The 17,419-nt window shown below is 44.8% G+C and overlaps 1 protein-coding gene across 6 annotated transcripts in view; it reads right to left on the bottom strand.

Annotated features, from left to right (window-relative positions):
* MED6 (mediator complex subunit 6) overlaps positions 1-17,419 on the bottom strand; it is a 32,907-nt gene that overhangs the window by 2,010 nt on the left and 13,478 nt on the right. For all 6 annotated transcript variants that reach the window (XM_074955571.1, XM_074955574.1, XM_074955576.1 and 3 more), the window contains exons 4-6: positions 5,849-5,931; positions 4,345-4,453; positions 2,874-2,989 (exon numbers count right to left, since the gene is read on the bottom strand). In XM_074955571.1, coding sequence (XP_074811672.1) covers positions 2,874-2,989; positions 4,345-4,453; positions 5,849-5,931 — 308 coding nt within the window. The remainder of the gene's footprint in view (positions 1-2,873; positions 2,990-4,344; positions 4,454-5,848; positions 5,932-17,419) is intronic.

The raw sequence follows: 17,419 nt of genomic DNA on the forward strand, positions 1-17,419 counted from the left end.
CTGAGCAAACATTTATTTTTCTCCCACAGTGTCAGAAGGTATTTGAATTTGGAAGTAGATTAGAATCTGGTCTAATCCAGTGCTTGCCTTACTCAAAGTATTCCAGAATGTTTTATAACAATTACAGTAGTTAGAAACTAGCCATTGCAGTGACTGTAGGCAAGATACCAAAGTGCATAATGGCAATAGCTCACCCACAGCCTCGGACATTTAAATATATTTTATTGAGTCAGGAAAGTCAATTTGCGCTGCGCATTTCCTTAGTAGTTTGTGCCTCAATAATATTATTTCCGAACAGCTTTGGGAATATTGTTCGGAATCTGCTGTTGCAGGGACAACAGGTGAAGCACAATAGTGCTAAATACTGACTATGGGAGGCATCACGTCTAGTAGTTAGAACAACAGACTGTGAGACAGAACATATCTTCCATCCCTGACTCACTCTGGCTTGCTGTTTGACAATGGACAAGTTATTTGACTTCTCTGCACATCAGTTTATCCCTCAGTGTAGGGGATACTTATCTACCTTTTGCAAGAGACCGTGCACTTACAGAATGCCTTTCTCTGTTGATGTCAAACGATTTTATTTTTAGGTCTTACAGAAACACTGTCTTTTTTGTAATTTTTTGGTGACTGAGTGGTGGGCTTAAGAAGGGGAATAAACAGGTATGTAGAATCCAAAGGATGATTTCCACCTAACTATTTTAACAATAGGTCAAATTTTGGGCCCTGAACTATAGTATTTAATAGTGTGTCCTTATATCTCTATAGATCAGTGATTCTCAACCTATTTATCATAGTGGGCCGCATATGTGGGCCACATTGTGTTACGTGAGCCACAGGCTGAGAACCATAGCACACCCCCTCTAAAAACTCCCACAGTACCCTATTCCCGTGCCCCCTGCCCAGAGACCCTCCAGAGAGTGGGGCCAGGAGTGGAGCCCTGGGCACGGGAACTGGCAGTCAGACCCCAGACTTTGCCATGTGGGGCCAGGCAGCCGGGATCCCGGACCCAGCAGCCAGCATCCCAGGACCCTGGCACCCCGCCACGTGGGGCCAGGCAGCCAGCAGCTGGGACCTGGATGCCGCCGCGTGGGGCCAGGCAGCCGTCAGCTGGGACCTGGAGCCAGGCAGCCGGCACCCACCACCCGGCAGCCGGGACTCAGACCCCGCCCAGGGCCAGGCAGCCAGGACCCCCGGTACAGGGCCAGGAACGGAACCCCACCTAAAACCTGGGGGTGCTGCAGCACTCCCATAAGCCCCTAGTTTCCAGCGCCCCCCACCACCTCACTGCCCAGAACCCAATCCCCCAAACCTGCCAAGAGATCCACTCTATTGCCCTCTGCCCCCCTGCAGCACTCACCAGCCCCCTGCTGGCAGGAGCGCTCCAGCAGGCTGGCAGACACTGTCGCCCCCTGAGCCAGCCTCACCCCCTGCCAGACTAGAGCAGCAAATTTTCAATTTTTTTAGCACACGTGCTAATTGGGCCGCATGCAACCTGCGGTTGAGAACTGCTGCTATAGGGCATTTCATCACAAAAAATCCCACAGTTCCATACAGGAATGACTTCACCAATGGATAAAATGCAGCCACTTCTGAAGTGGAATGTGGCAATGACAACTTAGGATAGGAAGAGAAGAAGAATCCACTACAAATATGTGGGGCATGTATTTATTCACAATGGAATTTGGTCAGCCTGGTGGGGCTAACAATGTGTACCTTCCAAAAAAACTGTCTGACTAGAAGGACCCCTACTTTACATTTAATCCAAGCGAGGGTAGTTTCCTCCACCAGTGCAGGGCTTCCACCACACTGCTGAGACACTAGTTCAATACTAACTCAGCAGGAAGAATGCCAACTATTGAATCACCAGCTTTCATGAAATGTTTACCATGTCTCTTTAAATCAGCAATTGCATACACAATACCAGCTCTGCAGAAGTTCTACTTGTCAAGGAGAGTAATTTTTTTCCCCACAGGCAAAAAAATTGCATTTGTTAGTTCTTTCCCCATCAGACATTTTGGTAAAGAGTGGGTGAGTAGATTTTTAACTTGGTATCACAGGGGGAGCTGGCCCTGTAAGGAGACTGGGGCTCACTGTTCTCGTGCCAGGCTAAATCCACTTCCCCGAATGAATGCATTGAGTTGGGGGTTCATGATTGGAGCATGCTGGGAGATAATAGGGACAACCTGAGTTCAATGAGCTTGCTGAGTTAAGGGAGAGACAAAGGAGCAGGGAGGTTGTGTGAGCTCATACTACACAGAGACTTTCCTTACATCCCAGGGAGAGGGCTAGGGACAGCAAGAGAGCCCTGCAGGAAAGCTTCCGCAGGTGATCCAAGAAGTCCTCCATAGCAGCGAGAGAAAAAGGCCAGACTGGAGCTACCTGCAGTGAGGGGCAGGAGCAACGCTCTTGATAGGGACTGCTGAGCATAATGAACTAGTGAGCCTCTAGAAGAGGGCTGAGAATTTCTGGTTGAGCTGTTTTATGTTACAACAAGCCAGTCCCCAGAAGGTGACAGTAAATACAAAACATCAGTTGTATCAGTTTTGTTTGGCTGTGGTAATGGGAAAACTGAGTTGCCAGCAGGGTTTGACCTCTGATGAGATAAACCCTGATCCACTTGGGTTGGTAAATTTCTTGGCAATTTTGCAAGGCTACGGCGCACATTTTGGGTAACTCCTTCACCTATGCTATGGAATCCTCCTCTTCATTCTGCATTAAGAGAACCTGTTGTTTTCAAAGTTCCTATTCCAACCAATGCTACCGTTCCATCAAGTACAGTGAAGTCCCACAAGTTGTCCACCTGAGGAGCCCTGATGTGTATGATGTGTATGCTGAAGTAACACTGCAGACACAAATGACTATATTACCTGAACAAATCTGGGTGGAAATTTTTGTCTCAGGTCTAGAAGCAAAGCATCCACCCGCTGCCTCTGGAAAATAGAGCTTGGTTCTTCCTTCTTCTTGGCTTTTGGTTTGGCTTTATCTGCAAATCATATACAGAGGCTGAAATGCAACATCACATCAAATGATGGAAGTTCTAGTTCTCTTTTATCTGCTCTTCGTTCCTGTAGAGGGTTGTCCTTTCTGGCACTGGGTGTGGCCATTCCTCAGTTTCCCCTCTGCTGTTTATCTCTATTTCCCCTTTGGACTGCAGTCTTCTCTCTTATAGTAGGGTAATTCAGTCTTCAGACTCCCGTCTGATATAACAGTTTCACCCTTTGGCCAAATTAAAGTCCAACCACAAAACAAAACATGTCCGTCTACGCTCCTTGGGCTCAATACTCGCTTGCCCTGTTGATACAGGCCTAAACGTTCTCTAGCCTACTCCAGGCCCCAACTTTTACCCGTGTTGATGCAGGGGAGTGAAGCAGACTTCCTCCCAGTCTCACAGGAAGTCCTAGCATGGTGCCTCTAAATAATTACAGGTGCCAACGCTAGGCCTCAAGCCCACACCATTGCTGTGTTGCCCCTAACCTTTTCCTTCACTTCTTTTACCCCTCCCCACACTTCTCTCTCTTCTCAGGGCTGCGGCAGGGAGAGATGTTTCTCCCCCCAGTCCCCAGACCTGCCATGGTGGGGAGAGATGCCTCTCCCCATCCCCCGCTCCCCCCAGCCCAACCTGCTGCGGCCGGGGGAGAGGCGCCACTCCCCCGACCCCAACCCAGCCCCAAATCTGCTGGGGCAGAGGCACCCCTTGCCTGGCCCCAACCCAGCCCGGCCCTGCCACGGACAGGGGAGAGGTGCCCCTGTCCCAACCCTGCTTGGCCCCACCGCAGACGAGAGAGAGGCACCCTTGCCCCAGCTCCAACCCAGCCCAGCCCCGGACTTGCCACGGATGGGGGAAGAGGTGCCCTGGCCCAAACCCAGCCCGAACCTGCCACAGACAGGGGCAAGGTGGCTATCCTGTGGCCGCAGCCCTGGACCTGCCACAGTCAGGAGAGGCGCCTCTCCCCCCAGCCCAGGTGCTGCTGCAGGGAGAGAGAGCTGGGGGGAGTCTTCTCTCCCCACCATAGCCCCAGGGCAGCCTGCACCCCAAACCCCTCATCTGTGGCCTCACCCCAGAGCCCGGACCCCCAGCCGGAGTCCTCAACCCTCTGCCCCAACCATGAATCCCTCATCACCGACCCCACCCCAGAGCCCGCACCCCCAGCCAGAGTCACATATCACCTCCATACTGGTGCACATAACAAAATTCATTCCACACATGCATGGGAAAAATTAGAGGGAACACTGGTTATAGGAGTTATGGATGCTAAAGTAAACTTCAGCTAAAAATTTAAGTATTAAGTCCAAAGAAAAGGAGAGTTGCTTAATGCACTGAGGGCCCAGAAATCATACCTCGTTCCTCCTGGTCTTTGAAATGCCACCAGTAGCCTTTGGAAGGGTGATATCGGCAGTATGACATGGCTTCATCAAAAGCAGACTGAATTCCATGCACTGCAGTGAGCTTTCAGAAGAAGTCAACATAAGAAAATATTCAGGAATTTAACAGAGTAATATATAATACAAACAAACAGCCAAGTCTATGCCTAGATACTATTACATAAATAGTGACTGACAGAGTAGAACATGAAAAAACACTGTATGTTGGTAAAAAGCTAATCAAGTTTGTGAACTACTATGGAATGTAGTTTTACCATTAAAGTAGCTTTTCCCTCCATCAGGCAATTATTTTACAGTTGCTATTTGAAATAACATTTAGATTTTATTTATAAGACAGACTTTTATAAAACCTAGTGTGAACAGAAATATTTTTGTGATTTTTGTATTCTTTGAAAACAGTTTTCAAAAATATTTCTATCCAACACAAGTTTTGCAGACTTATACTAGGGCATGAAAAGCAGAAAGTGAAAATGACCATTTTAGTTTTAGTATCCAAGATCGTAAAAGTGCCAACAGCACCAATAGTGAAATGCAAATTCCATTTTAACATCTTTCAGTTAAATTAGGAACTTAGATTAAAAGATTTCTTTAGCAATTTTAAGCCTGACATTGTCCCTTTGAGTATTTTAAAATTTAATCTCTCTCCTTTTTCAACCATTAAGATTATTCCATCCCTAACAGCCTGTCAGAGCTATTAAGGCACATTATACTCTCCTGGGAACATTTCACTTTCATTGCTAATGTCGAGTACTCGGTATACAGTGCATTTTTTACTAGTAATAGATTATTACACTAGTGACTAAGAACCAACCAAGAATGGGGCCCCAGTGTGCTAAGTGCTGTACACACACAAAGTAGTAGACGTCCCTGCCCTGAAGAACTTACAGTCTAAACAGAAAAAACAGATACAGGGTAGGGGAAAGGGTAGAACACACAAGCAAAGCAGAGCAATCAATGCAATGGCAGCAAACAGCATGTTAGTTCCACAAATTTATTTATTTTTGGTGAGGGGAAGGTTAATTCAGAGGGGATCTGCTAAATGGAAAGAAAAAGTAAGGGAGGAGAGACATTGAAAGAAAGGGGAGTGAGAAGGAACGGGCAGGGAAGAAGAGGGTTTAATGAATTGTAGTTATAAAAAACTGGATTAGTCATTTTATTAACGCTAATGTTAAAATTATATAATACATAGATTAAGAAAAGAGTGTCTGTACATCTGGGTATAGTGCTTAAATTATTCAAGAGTACAAAGGTAGGTTTAAAAAGTAATACAATATATATAGTACATAATCAGCAATAACCCAAATAAGATTAATAAATTTAACACACATCTCGTTTTCCCAAAATGGAGGAAAACAGGGAAGAAATTTCTTGAATTGGGTTGGGGGAACAATGTAAAAGAAAAGCAGATATGAACTGATAATTGTTTTATATCAACTAAATGCATAGTAGAAACACTTACCACTCTGGAATTTATGACAGATCCCAAATCAGGTGCCTGATAAATCACTCCAGCAATAATATAGTAATCAGCTAATGGGATGACTGTAAATAAGGAACATAGTATCAGTTTAGTCAATAAGCAGAGCTCTGGGTAAGCAAGGGACAAAATTGTTTAATTTCACGGGTCACATAGTGGACTTGTTTTTTACTTGTTTCACCTGGTCAGGATAATTTGAACTTTCAAGCTTTTCCTCCAAGTATAGCAAAGCACTTTACAAAAATTAGTTAAGCCTCACACTATACCTGTGAAGTAGGGCAAATATTAAGCCCATTTTATAACAAGGAAGCATCAGTTTATATTCCTGTTCCACTGTCACAAACACAACTAACAGAAAGTTAAACTGTTTTTAGTATCACATGAGAGCACTCAGACTAGCACTCCTGGAAGCAGTTCAAATGTCCTTTGCCATTCCAGTAAACCAAACAATAAGCTACAATATGGGAACCAATCATTCCTAACTTTCACTCAGACCTCTCCAGCATTACTGCTTGAAAATGTCACACTCTGCAAACACTTAACCTTTTTGGAATCAGGCCTTGTACTGTGGGTTTTCCTGGGAGGCCCAACTAATATGGTTCTGCAACAAACCTTGCAAAGCCCTGTCCACTACAGCTAAACCAGGTTGGAGGTGATCCTTCAGGGTCTGAACAGCATTCTTTAACCTGACTGTTGAACAAGGTTTCTTTGAAGTTTTTTGAAGTTGAAGTTGCACAGGGCTTGTCTACACAAGAGGTTTAAACCGGATTAAGTCAAGATAATCCAGTTTGAAAATGCTTGCATACACAAGACAATCTATTATAGCACACTAACTCTGCATTTATCTCAAACTCTGGAGTTCTCTTGCAAAGTGCACTAACTTTGCTGCAAATAGAGTTAGTTTGGTGTATTGTTTGTGTGCACGTAATGCTGCTGAGCACTGCTTTGGCAGTCCTCCAACAGCTATCCCACACTGCTTTGCAGGCGACCGTCACTGATCTGTCTGTTTACCTGTGTGCCCTCTCCTGCTCTGGTGTCAAGTTAACCAGATGTCCCCTCCCCCATTTAAAGCTGGTATAGGGCCAAATTTTGCCCATTTCCCTGGATTTGAGAATATCACAATTACTGTGATATTACTCCAGAAGTCCTACAATATGCCTGAAGGAGCTGCTTGAAGCCATGCTGATACCCTAGATCTCATGGCCATCTGGGGAGAAGCATCGATGCTAAAAGCTCTTATGGCCAGCCACTGGAATAAAGATCTCGTTGTGAACATTGCTAAGCAGATGTCCCAAAGGGATCATTACTGGGATGCCAACCAATGCCAGATAAAGAACAAAGAGCTCAGGAGGACTTGTATTAAAACCAGGGATGCCAGGAAAACATCTGGCAGGGGACATATAACCTGTCCATTTTTTTGAGGAGTTGGACAGGATTTTAAACATCTACATAACCACCAAACCTAGGAAAGTTGTGAAGTCTGCTGCCACTCCCCTCTCTCCCGAGAACAACAAGCAAGGCTCATCAGGGGATGAGCATGAGGAGGCCAGTGTAGAGATTTCCTGGGAAAGCCAGGATCTTTTTAGGACTCAGGACCCTGAAACCGACCAGGTAGAAGGTGGGCCTGATTCCTACCCTGCAGCAACCAACCCCAAGTCCCAGGCAGCAACTCAGGCCAGGACTGAGGAGGCAGATCTTACGGAGGGAATCTCAGCATGGCAGTATCTCTCTTTACAATTGTGCTGTACTGCCATGCTACCTTCTGTTCCGGGTGCCCCATGACCAGAGGCACTGTAGGCAGATGTGAGCTAGGAGCCTTTCCAAGTCTGAGGCTCCCCACCTGCCCTCCTTTCTCCCCCCACAGTGTCCATTCAGCATCCCCATACACATTTCCAAAATGGTGGCTGCTCCAGCTGGGCAACCAGCCTCTGTCTCATGCTAAAGCTCCGGCTAGTGGCTATTTTTAGGCCCACGTCATAGAGTGCACATGCCCATTTACCTATTTTTGTTTCCCTTTCCCTCACCCAGCAAACACCCCACTCCTCCCAAAAACCCCGTTGGCTAGTTCACAATGGTGGCCAGCAGCATGGCACAGCTGCAGCCTCTACCCTGCCCCCTTCTGCGGCAGAACTGAATAATGAAAATGGTATTTTGTGCAAAATTCAGAAGTTTATTGAGACACTGGTTACGGGAAAAGAAATTTGGTTCGTATTCTCAGTTTACGTGAGGTAGACATGGACACTGCAGACCCATAAAGTTACAAAGACCACAGCTCCTGCTGAGGTAATAAAAGCCCTGTAACGCATTACAGTACAAAACCTTTACAGTAGAGATATAAAGCTCTTAATGCCTTTTCACAGGCTCACCCAGGGTGCCTCTACACTACAACAAAACACCCCATAGCAGCAAGTCTCAGAGCTTGGGTCAACTGGCTCTGGCTTGCAGGGCTCAACCTGTGGGGCTAAAAATAGCAGTGTAGACATTTGAGTTCAGGCTGGAGCTTAGGCTCCGGGACCCTCCCCCTTTGCTGGGTTTCAGAGCTTGGGCTCCAGCCTGAGTGGGAACATCTACACAGCTATTTTTAGCCCTGTAGCTTGAGCCCTGTGAACCCAAATCAATTTGACCCAAGCTTTGAGACCTGCTCAAGTGGGGTGAGGAGGGGGAAGGAAAGGGGGTGTTGCACTGCAGATGTACCCATAGATAACGACTGATAACAGTGAATGTTTCAGACAATCATTGCAGAACCCTGTTTTTCTCTTCACTTTCACCATGTCTGCAGGGGAGATAAAGCAAAATCTACGACTGAGAAATTGCACCACATTTGTCTGGACATTAATGAGGAACAGCTTCATGGTTACCCCACAGGAGTAGTTCACAATTCCCTTCCACTCGGAGGACCATCTTGGTGAATATCTGCATTGTGTATTTTGCTGTTCTGCTCTTTGCCTTTTTGAATAAGGGCATTTTCTGCTTCCTAGTCACTCACCTCAGTGTAAAGTCATCCCAGAGTTAAGCTATCCTTAAACAGGACGTAGGGGGCATTACTATCCAGCTCACCCCCAGATGCCCCCTGCTAATCCCTCTGACACCATATAGGCACCTCCAAGGCACACCAAAGCTGCAAAGCCACACTGGGAACATAAATTCGCAACACTGCTCCCTCCACCCCACCCACGCCAATACACCCTCAAAGGCACAACAGCAAAGCCAAACAGCACATCCCGCACAGACAAAAATCCGAATGCACACACCACTTCCCACTCTTGGGGGAACCTCAGAGATGGTAAGAATCTTAGGGAGGTAAAGTCAAAAATGCATATAAAAAATGCTATCTCAGCCTCTCCAGAATTTGAACAAACACTCACAGGCATGGCACCTGCCGCTGCCCTTATCAATGGCTGAGCAGCTCACAAACCTGAGGGGGAGGAAACAGAAAACTTGTGACAAATGTTTGTGGACATCACTGCAGACTCTCAAAAAACCCTGAAAATAACAGAAGGATGGAGGCACAATTGGCAGGTGTAGAGGGAAACAGAGAAATCATGGGAGTTGCAAAGGACATCCTCATCCCACTTCCTCTGCTGCAGAAGTTCCCGCTGCTGCCACACCACCTGCTCAGTTGTAGGGTTGGCAGAGTCCAAAGGAGATGGCAGTTGCCAGAGATAGCACAGCCATGGCCAAAGACAGCATTAAAAAAAAAAAAAGACAAGGAAATGCAGCAGCAACTCCTGCAGGCAGTACAAAGCCAAACCGCTCCACTGCCGCGCAAGGTTAGCGGACACTGCAGTGTTCCGGGACCCACCTATGTTCCGCAGCTCCTGGACAATACAGGATACTGGAAACACAAGCAACACCTCCCTGTTGTACTCCCCAGAGCAGTGCTTCCACTGGCCATTCCGTTCACAGAGCCAAGGCAAGGTACTGAGAATAGTTGCACCTAGGAGCCCAGGTCTTTTGAGCCCTCTAATACCCCTGGTAACATCAAGCCTCGCCATTCAACTCCAGAAGGGCCACAAACAAGAAGAGGCAGAGGCAAGACATACACTCACTTGTGACTTCAAGCCCCATGTGTTGTGCCCTGCACTGCACCTTGATACGTTGTTTGACTATTGTTTTAACTAAAGATTTCTTGTAGTTATTAGACAATAAATTGTTGTTTAATATATTGTTTCATAATTAAACGTTTTCATTATCATTTCAATTCAACCTTTATTTTGGCTTGTTACACACTACATTGCTTAATAACAAAAACTCTGAAAAATTCATCCATAAGAAGTTAAAAGAGTATTTAACACAGAAATAAATTGTTTTATAGAATTCATAAGGTTTTACAAAAGTAACTAGGCAAAAATACAAGGTAAAATGAGGAGTGGCACAACATTGCACCTCCACCAGCCATGAACAACACTGACTTGCTCACAATGCATTCTAGAGGGAGTGGGTACGGGTTAACAGCTGGGTATACAGCTGCATAATTTCAGGCCTAGGATTCCAAATGAGAGCAAATGGCATCTCTGACAATATTGCCTAGCTGTTTCCATTTTGTATTGGACACCTGGCTGGCTGCTCAAACCAGTGAACAAGTCTCTGCACCTCAGCCTCCCACCCATTGTTAAGGTTTTCTCCCTTACTCTCACAAATATTATGCAAAATACAACATGCTGCTAGGTTAGGGGACTTTTTTTCCCAGCTGCTTCCAATCTATTCCACAAACAGCACCACCTTCCTTTCAAACAGCCAAATGCATACTCCACTCCATCCTGAGGCACTAGTTAAACAGTTCCGTCCTTCTATCCAGGCAGCCTGTGAATCATTTCATTAATCGGGGAAGCTGAGGATCAGCTGGGTCTCCCAGGATAACTAGAGCAATGTCTGCACCATTAATGTCCATAGTGATCCTGAGAGCGAACGGTCTTTTCTTCATTAACATAAACAGAGCTGAGTTCCGAAAGAGCCTCGCTCGTGAACCCTTCCACACCACTCTGTTTTTATGTCCATAAACCTGACAATGTGATCAACCAGCCCTTGGAGCACCACTGAGAAATATTCCTTTCTGTTTATAAATTCTTATCTGGAGTGGGGGAGAGAAAGACGTGGGACACACAAACAATAAGCACATGGGTCCCCATCAATTGCTCCAATATGCTCTGGGAACCCCATGCATGCAAAGCCATTGATAATCTCCTAAGCATTACCAAGCTTTATAACCCTGTGCAACAGCACCTTATATATGGCATCACATACCCACATGACAATGGCCCCAACAGTCAGTCTCCTTACACCTAATTGGTTGGCCACTGACCGGGAGCATTTGGGTTGGCCAGCTTCCAGATAGCAATGGCAACCTGCTTGTTCATGGGTATGGGGTATTGCATGCTGGCACGCTACCGCTCCAAGGTCAGTTCAGCCAAGATCTCCAAAATGGTTGCCTCCCCCAATCCTGATACTCTTTCACCATGGTTGGTCATCCCAGATCTTCAGAGCAGCTGTTTCCCACCAACCCATGCAGGTTTCCTGAGCCCAGAAACCACACTGCATGGTGTGAAGCTGCTCCAGGAACTGGCATAATTCCTGTATAATCAGTTTCTCAGTGCCTCTGCTTCCTCATCCTCATTCCGCTTCCTCCGCCACTGAAGTTCCAGTGCTGCCACATCACCCGCTAAATGGTACGGTGGGCAGAGTCCAAAGGCAAATTCATCCAGCACAGAGTGCTGAAATACAGCCCAAGCAGCCTCTATTGATTTGCAGTGGCCAGCATGAAGCACTGTTGGGCCCACGCTGGCCGACAGCAATTTGCAAATGGTGCTAGCCTTCCCAGAAAGGAAGTATGGGGTGGAGACAAAGGAAACATGGCATTTAAAACATTTTTTGCTTATGCATCCAACAGTGCCCAGTGCAAAAAATCCCAGAATGCACATTGCTCAGCAGCGAATCAAAGGACCATGAGATAACCTCTGAGAACGCCCAAGCCGCCGCTGTGTGTATACAATGATGCACACTGGGAGAGGGCACACTGTCCCATGTGCACACTATTGGTGCAACTTGACTACTTCACGTTACTTGACGTGCATCAAAAAGCTGCAGGTTATCCCCTGCCCACCTCATGTAGATGAGCCCAGACAGCTCAACTACCTTTAAACAATGTTATCAGCCTTAGCACAGTGTCATAGTCGCAGTGATGACATGAGAGTCAATCCTCCCAAAGCCCTGACCCTTGCCTGTGTTTGTTCCAGCTCCTCCGTCTTTCTCAACACTTATAATTACTCTGGAACCCCAGGACTCAGCTGGTGCCCTTGCTATATGAACCCTGGTCACTCACCCAAGGTAACAGATCATTGAGGGTTCAGGACAGTTGGGCAGGGATCAGGCTGTTGCCCCGAAGTTCTTAGGGGCAAAAAATGGGGCAGCAGCTCCTCCTCAGTATCTCTATGCAGATGTCATACTGAGCTGTTTGCTCAGGTGCTAATTTGGAGGAAGCAACAGGACAGCAACTCACCCTCTCAATTGCTCCATTTCCCCCATTACTATTCCATCACAGGTGAATGTTTACCCCTAGCCCACAGCTGCAACAAAATGGCAGACAAAATTACATGTTGAAAAATACAAAGTAATGTAGGTTGGAAAAAACAATCCCAAAAAAATGATGGGATCTAAATTAACTTTTACCACTCAAGAGATCTTGGAGTCATCATGGATAGCTTTCTGAAAACATCTGTTCAGTGTGCAGCAGCAGTCAAAAAAGCTAACAATGTTAGGAACCATTTGGAAAGAGATAGATAATAAGAGAGAAAACATCATAATGCCACTATATAAATTCATGGCATACCCACACCTTGAATACTACGTGCAGTTCTGGTCACTACATCTCAAAAACAATATTAGAATTGGAAAAGGTACAGAGAAGGGCAACAAAAAAGATTCAGTGTATGGAACAGCTTCCATCTGAGGAGAGATTAAAAATCTGCGACTTTTCAGCTTGGAAAAGGGATGACTAAGGGGGGATATGATAGAGTCTATAAAATCAGGACTGATGTGGAGAAAGTGAATAAGGAAGTGTTATTTACTCCTTCACATAACACAAGAACCAGGGGTCACCAAATGAAATTAATAGGCAGCAGGTTTAAAACAAATATAAGGAAGTACTTTTTCACACAACACAGTCAACCTGTGGAACCCATTGCCAGGGGATGTTGTGAAGGCCAAAACTATAACAGTGTTCAAAAAAAGAATTAAATAAGTTCCTGGAGGTCCATCAGTGGCCATTAGCCAAGATGATCTGGGATGCAACCCCATGCTCTGGGTGTCCCTCGCCTCTGACTGCCAGAAGCTGGGAGTGGATGACAGGGGATGGATCACTCGATTGCCTGTTCTGTTCATTCCCTCTGAAGCACCTGGCATTGGCCACTGTCGGAAGACAGGATACTGGGCTACACGGACCATTGGTCTGACCCAGTATGGCAATTCTTATGTTCACAACTCTAATGAAAAAATAGTAGGAAATAAAAGTGAATGTAGATCTCTAGTTTTTTCTTCCCAAAACATTAGAAAATGAAATGCTTTTTTGCTTAAAGTACAAAAGCAGCACATTTTTTTACAGCTGCTTCTTTTGGCTTCCCACAGCTCTTCTGACTGGGAGAAATTTAGAACTTACCATCCTGTATGGTACCAAGAAGACAAACATGAAAGTTCATCCCTTTCCCTGGAACCAGAGGGTTGCAACAATGGGTCTCTAAAGTTGTTCTTTTGCCTTTCATTCTCCCCCATCCATGATGGCTTCTGAAGTTACAGCAGCAAGCAAATAAATGAAAGGGGCCTGCCTTAAAGAAATATTGTGCAGAATTTCCCTGTTAGATCAGGAGAAAAGACAATTCAGTGGTCCAAGAATCAGGATTGAAATAAACACTTCTCCGTGGCCAGAGGTTCTAATTCTGACAGGGTTAAATAAATGTCATGTAGTTTAAGATGCAAGAATCTTAGAAACTGCAGCTCTGATTGGTCTACATAGGTGTTAAAGACAAAATTGCACTTTTCATAAGTTTACAGGTTTGCATTGGTGTCCTTCACAGTGCAACGTTACTGTGTGCTGGTCAGCTATTTCCATCCGCTCTAGCATTGTGATCTCTATTATTCCTGCTTTTTACTCTTGTTGATGATGAAAGTGCACTCCACCCAGTAGCCTCTGTAGCACTGGGATCAGTGATAAAGCTACATTCTAACAGGGAGGGAGTTCAATCCCTGACTCCATTATAACAAATTTCTGTTTGTTTTTGATTATCACCTACTGCCCCAGAGCCAGTGCGGAGAGTCTGAATCAGTTTGGGAGACGAGGGTTATCACATGCTCTCAGCTGGTTTGTGAAGTGAGAGATGGTTCTGGGAGGAGGGAGATGATCAGTGCACAGACCTAGTTTAGAGAGGAAGGAGGAACTTATGGTGGGCTCCTTCTCTGGAGTCCTTGCCACAGGCACAACGATAAGGAGGACAATGCTAGCTCAGATAGCTGCTGTCATAGTCCCATTGTGATAACAGATGCAGCAAGAGTATCACTTAACCTATGGAATTCCTTCTGTCGGATATAACTGAGGTAAATAGCACAAAATGTTTCCTTAAAGAATTAGACCCAGGAGTAAGAATAGCATCTGTAGATTCAGTAACTAGGATACAATTATAAGGACTCTCTGTTCTCATGCTTCAGGGCACAAACTGACCACCTAATGAGGTCAGGAAGAACTCCTCACCATAGTCAGCTGCATGATTTTTTTTTTTTAGCCAGAGTTCCAGATTTGATGTTTCATTAGCCTGTCCCAGGGCAGCAATGCTTGCGTTTCTAACAAAGCAACTGACAGAGACAAAGTGGATGAGGCAATATATTTTATTGGACTGACTTCTGTAGGTGAAAGAGACAAGCTTTTCAGCTACACAGAGATTTTCTTCAGGTCTGGCCTGGTTTAGCTAGAAAGGTTGTCTCATTCACCTACAGAAGTTGGTCCAATAAAAGATATTAACTCATCCACCTTGTCTCACTCATATTCTGGGACCAATACAGCTACAACACCACTACAAATAAATTAGCAACTGATATTTCTCCTTAAACAATATTTAGAATCAAGAGGACACCATCCACCAGATTATAACCATTTTAACAAAGATCAAACTCTGGGCTTAAAATACTTTGACAAGGTACTTTTAAAAGTGGAAAGTATGAAACTGATGCTTCTGCAATCCCATGAGAGTACTGATTACCTATTCTGAAACTCATAAGCACAGGGAAGGGTAGGACTCTCTTCTTTAGCTAATCTGCCTTTAAGATCCTAAAATCTGTGCCAGGCTACCAAAATATGGATAACATCCAAGGCAGGGACTAAGCAATATAACGATGAAATCTTGCACAAACTGAAAAGAGTATTATTAAATCATTCTCTTCTAAGCTCCCTACAATGAATGATCAAATTACACAGCTGAAGTCTGAATGTTTATACTGTAAAAGCCATAACTCCACTCCAGATTTTAAAAAGTTGGATATTAAAGAACAAGAGAGACAGTGAAGTGATACATTGGGTTATGGCATACACCTTCAACACCAAGAGATCTAGGCTCAATTTAGATTTTAAATTCAATCTAATCTAAGAAGCAGTCGGGTGCTCTTTTCCAATATGAATACAATATACTAAGGCCACTGCCAGAAACCAAGCAAATTAGGAGCAGCAATAGAAAGGTATGAATCCATTACAAAAGCCCTTTCTCATTAGAACAAAAATAAAACCTTACCTTACTACATTATCATTTATTCTAAAAGATCCCAAAGAGCTTTACAGCTTATGTACAGTAAATACAGAACACACTTCATCCTGATCTGAAATGCAAAAACTTATTAACAGCTCACATGAACACTACAAGTCAATTTAGGATAAGATATGAAGAATACTGAATCCAACTGTATATAATAGGGAGACAGAATGTAGTTATCCCAACTGGAACTCAGACATGGCACAGTGGTAATATCTCTACTCTCACTTAAAGTGCCATGGAATCTTTAATGACCCCAAAGAGTTAGAACTTCGATTTTATGTCTAATCAGATAATGGCATCTACACTACCTCAGCACCCTCTAATATACTGGGGTGCTTTGGTTCAGTAATGACTCAGGGTGAAATATCACCTACTGAATCACCAGTTTCTTTCCTGGGAGGTCTCCCAGTCATGTATTTACTAGAAGACCCTATTTAACATGTGCAGTCTGAGAAGCTCACAGTACAAAGTGGCAAGGCTGCAGAATAAAAATGGCATTATGCAAAGAGCAATGTGAATGTTCCCCTTACCCTAATAAGTGGTTTCAGAGTAGCAGCCGTGTTAGTCTGTATCCGCAAAAAGAACAGGAGTACTTGTGGCACCTTAGAGACTAACAAATCAGAGATTTCCAAATTGTATGATAATCACTCAGAATGATTAGCATGAAATTTAAGGTTTCAGAGTTTGCACTAATCAGCCCCAGGCAAGCAAAAAATTAGTATTATGTTTAACTAATTAAACTGAAAACCTTATGTACAGCATATCATAAATATAGGACATAGCATGCATGCTAACAACTACCAATTGCTCCTGGCAAAATTTACTGCAAAAGCAGCACTTTCTCATTGCACTATTAGTATTTTGCCACCAGAGGGCAATCCCCTGCTGTTGTGAACACACAGAGCAGACAATCACCAAATAGAGACTGGGAGTGGCTAAGTCATTATGCAAGGTAGCCTATTTCCCCTTGTTTTTTCCTACCCCCCCCCCCCGACGTTCTGGTTAAACTTGGATTTATGCTGGAAATGGCCCACCTTGATTATCACACACATTGTAAGGAGAGTGGTCAGTTTGGATGAGCTATTACCAGCAGGAGAGTGAGTTTGTGGGGGGGGGGGGTGTGAGAAAACCTGGATTTGTGCTGGAAATGGCCCAACTTGATTGTAGGGAGAGTGGTCACTTTGGATGAGCTATTACCAGCAGGAGAGGGAGTTTGTGTGTGTATGGGGGTGGGAGGGTGAGAAAACCTGCATTTGTGCTGGAAATGGCCCACCTTGATTATCATGCACATTGTAGGGAGAGTGGTCACTTTGGATAAGCTATTACCAGCAGGAGAGTGAGTTTGTGTGTGTGGATTTTGGAAAAAGGGGGGGTGGGGTGGGAAAACCTGGATTTGTGCTGGAAATGGCCCAACTTGATTATCATACACATTGTAAAGAGAGTGGTCACTTTGAATGGGCTATTACCAGCAAGAGAGTGAGTTTGTGTGGGGGAGGGCGGAGGGTGAGAAAACCTGGATTTGTGCTGGAAATGGCCCAACTTGATTATTGTACACATTGTAAGGAGAGTGATCACTTTAGATAAGCTATTACCAGCAGGAGAGTGGGATGGGAGGAGGTATTGTTTCATGGTCTCTGTGTATATAATGTCTTCTGCAGTTTCCACAGTATGCATCCGATGAAGTGAGCTGTAGCTCACAAAAGCTTATGCTCAAATAAATTGGTTAGTCTCTAAGGTGCCACAAGTACTCCTTTTCTTTTTGCGA

The sequence above is a fragment of the Natator depressus genome, chromosome 6, assembly GCF_965152275.1.
Source record: "Natator depressus isolate rNatDep1 chromosome 6, rNatDep2.hap1, whole genome shotgun sequence".
Classification (NCBI taxonomy): Eukaryota; Metazoa; Chordata; order Testudines; family Cheloniidae; genus Natator; species Natator depressus.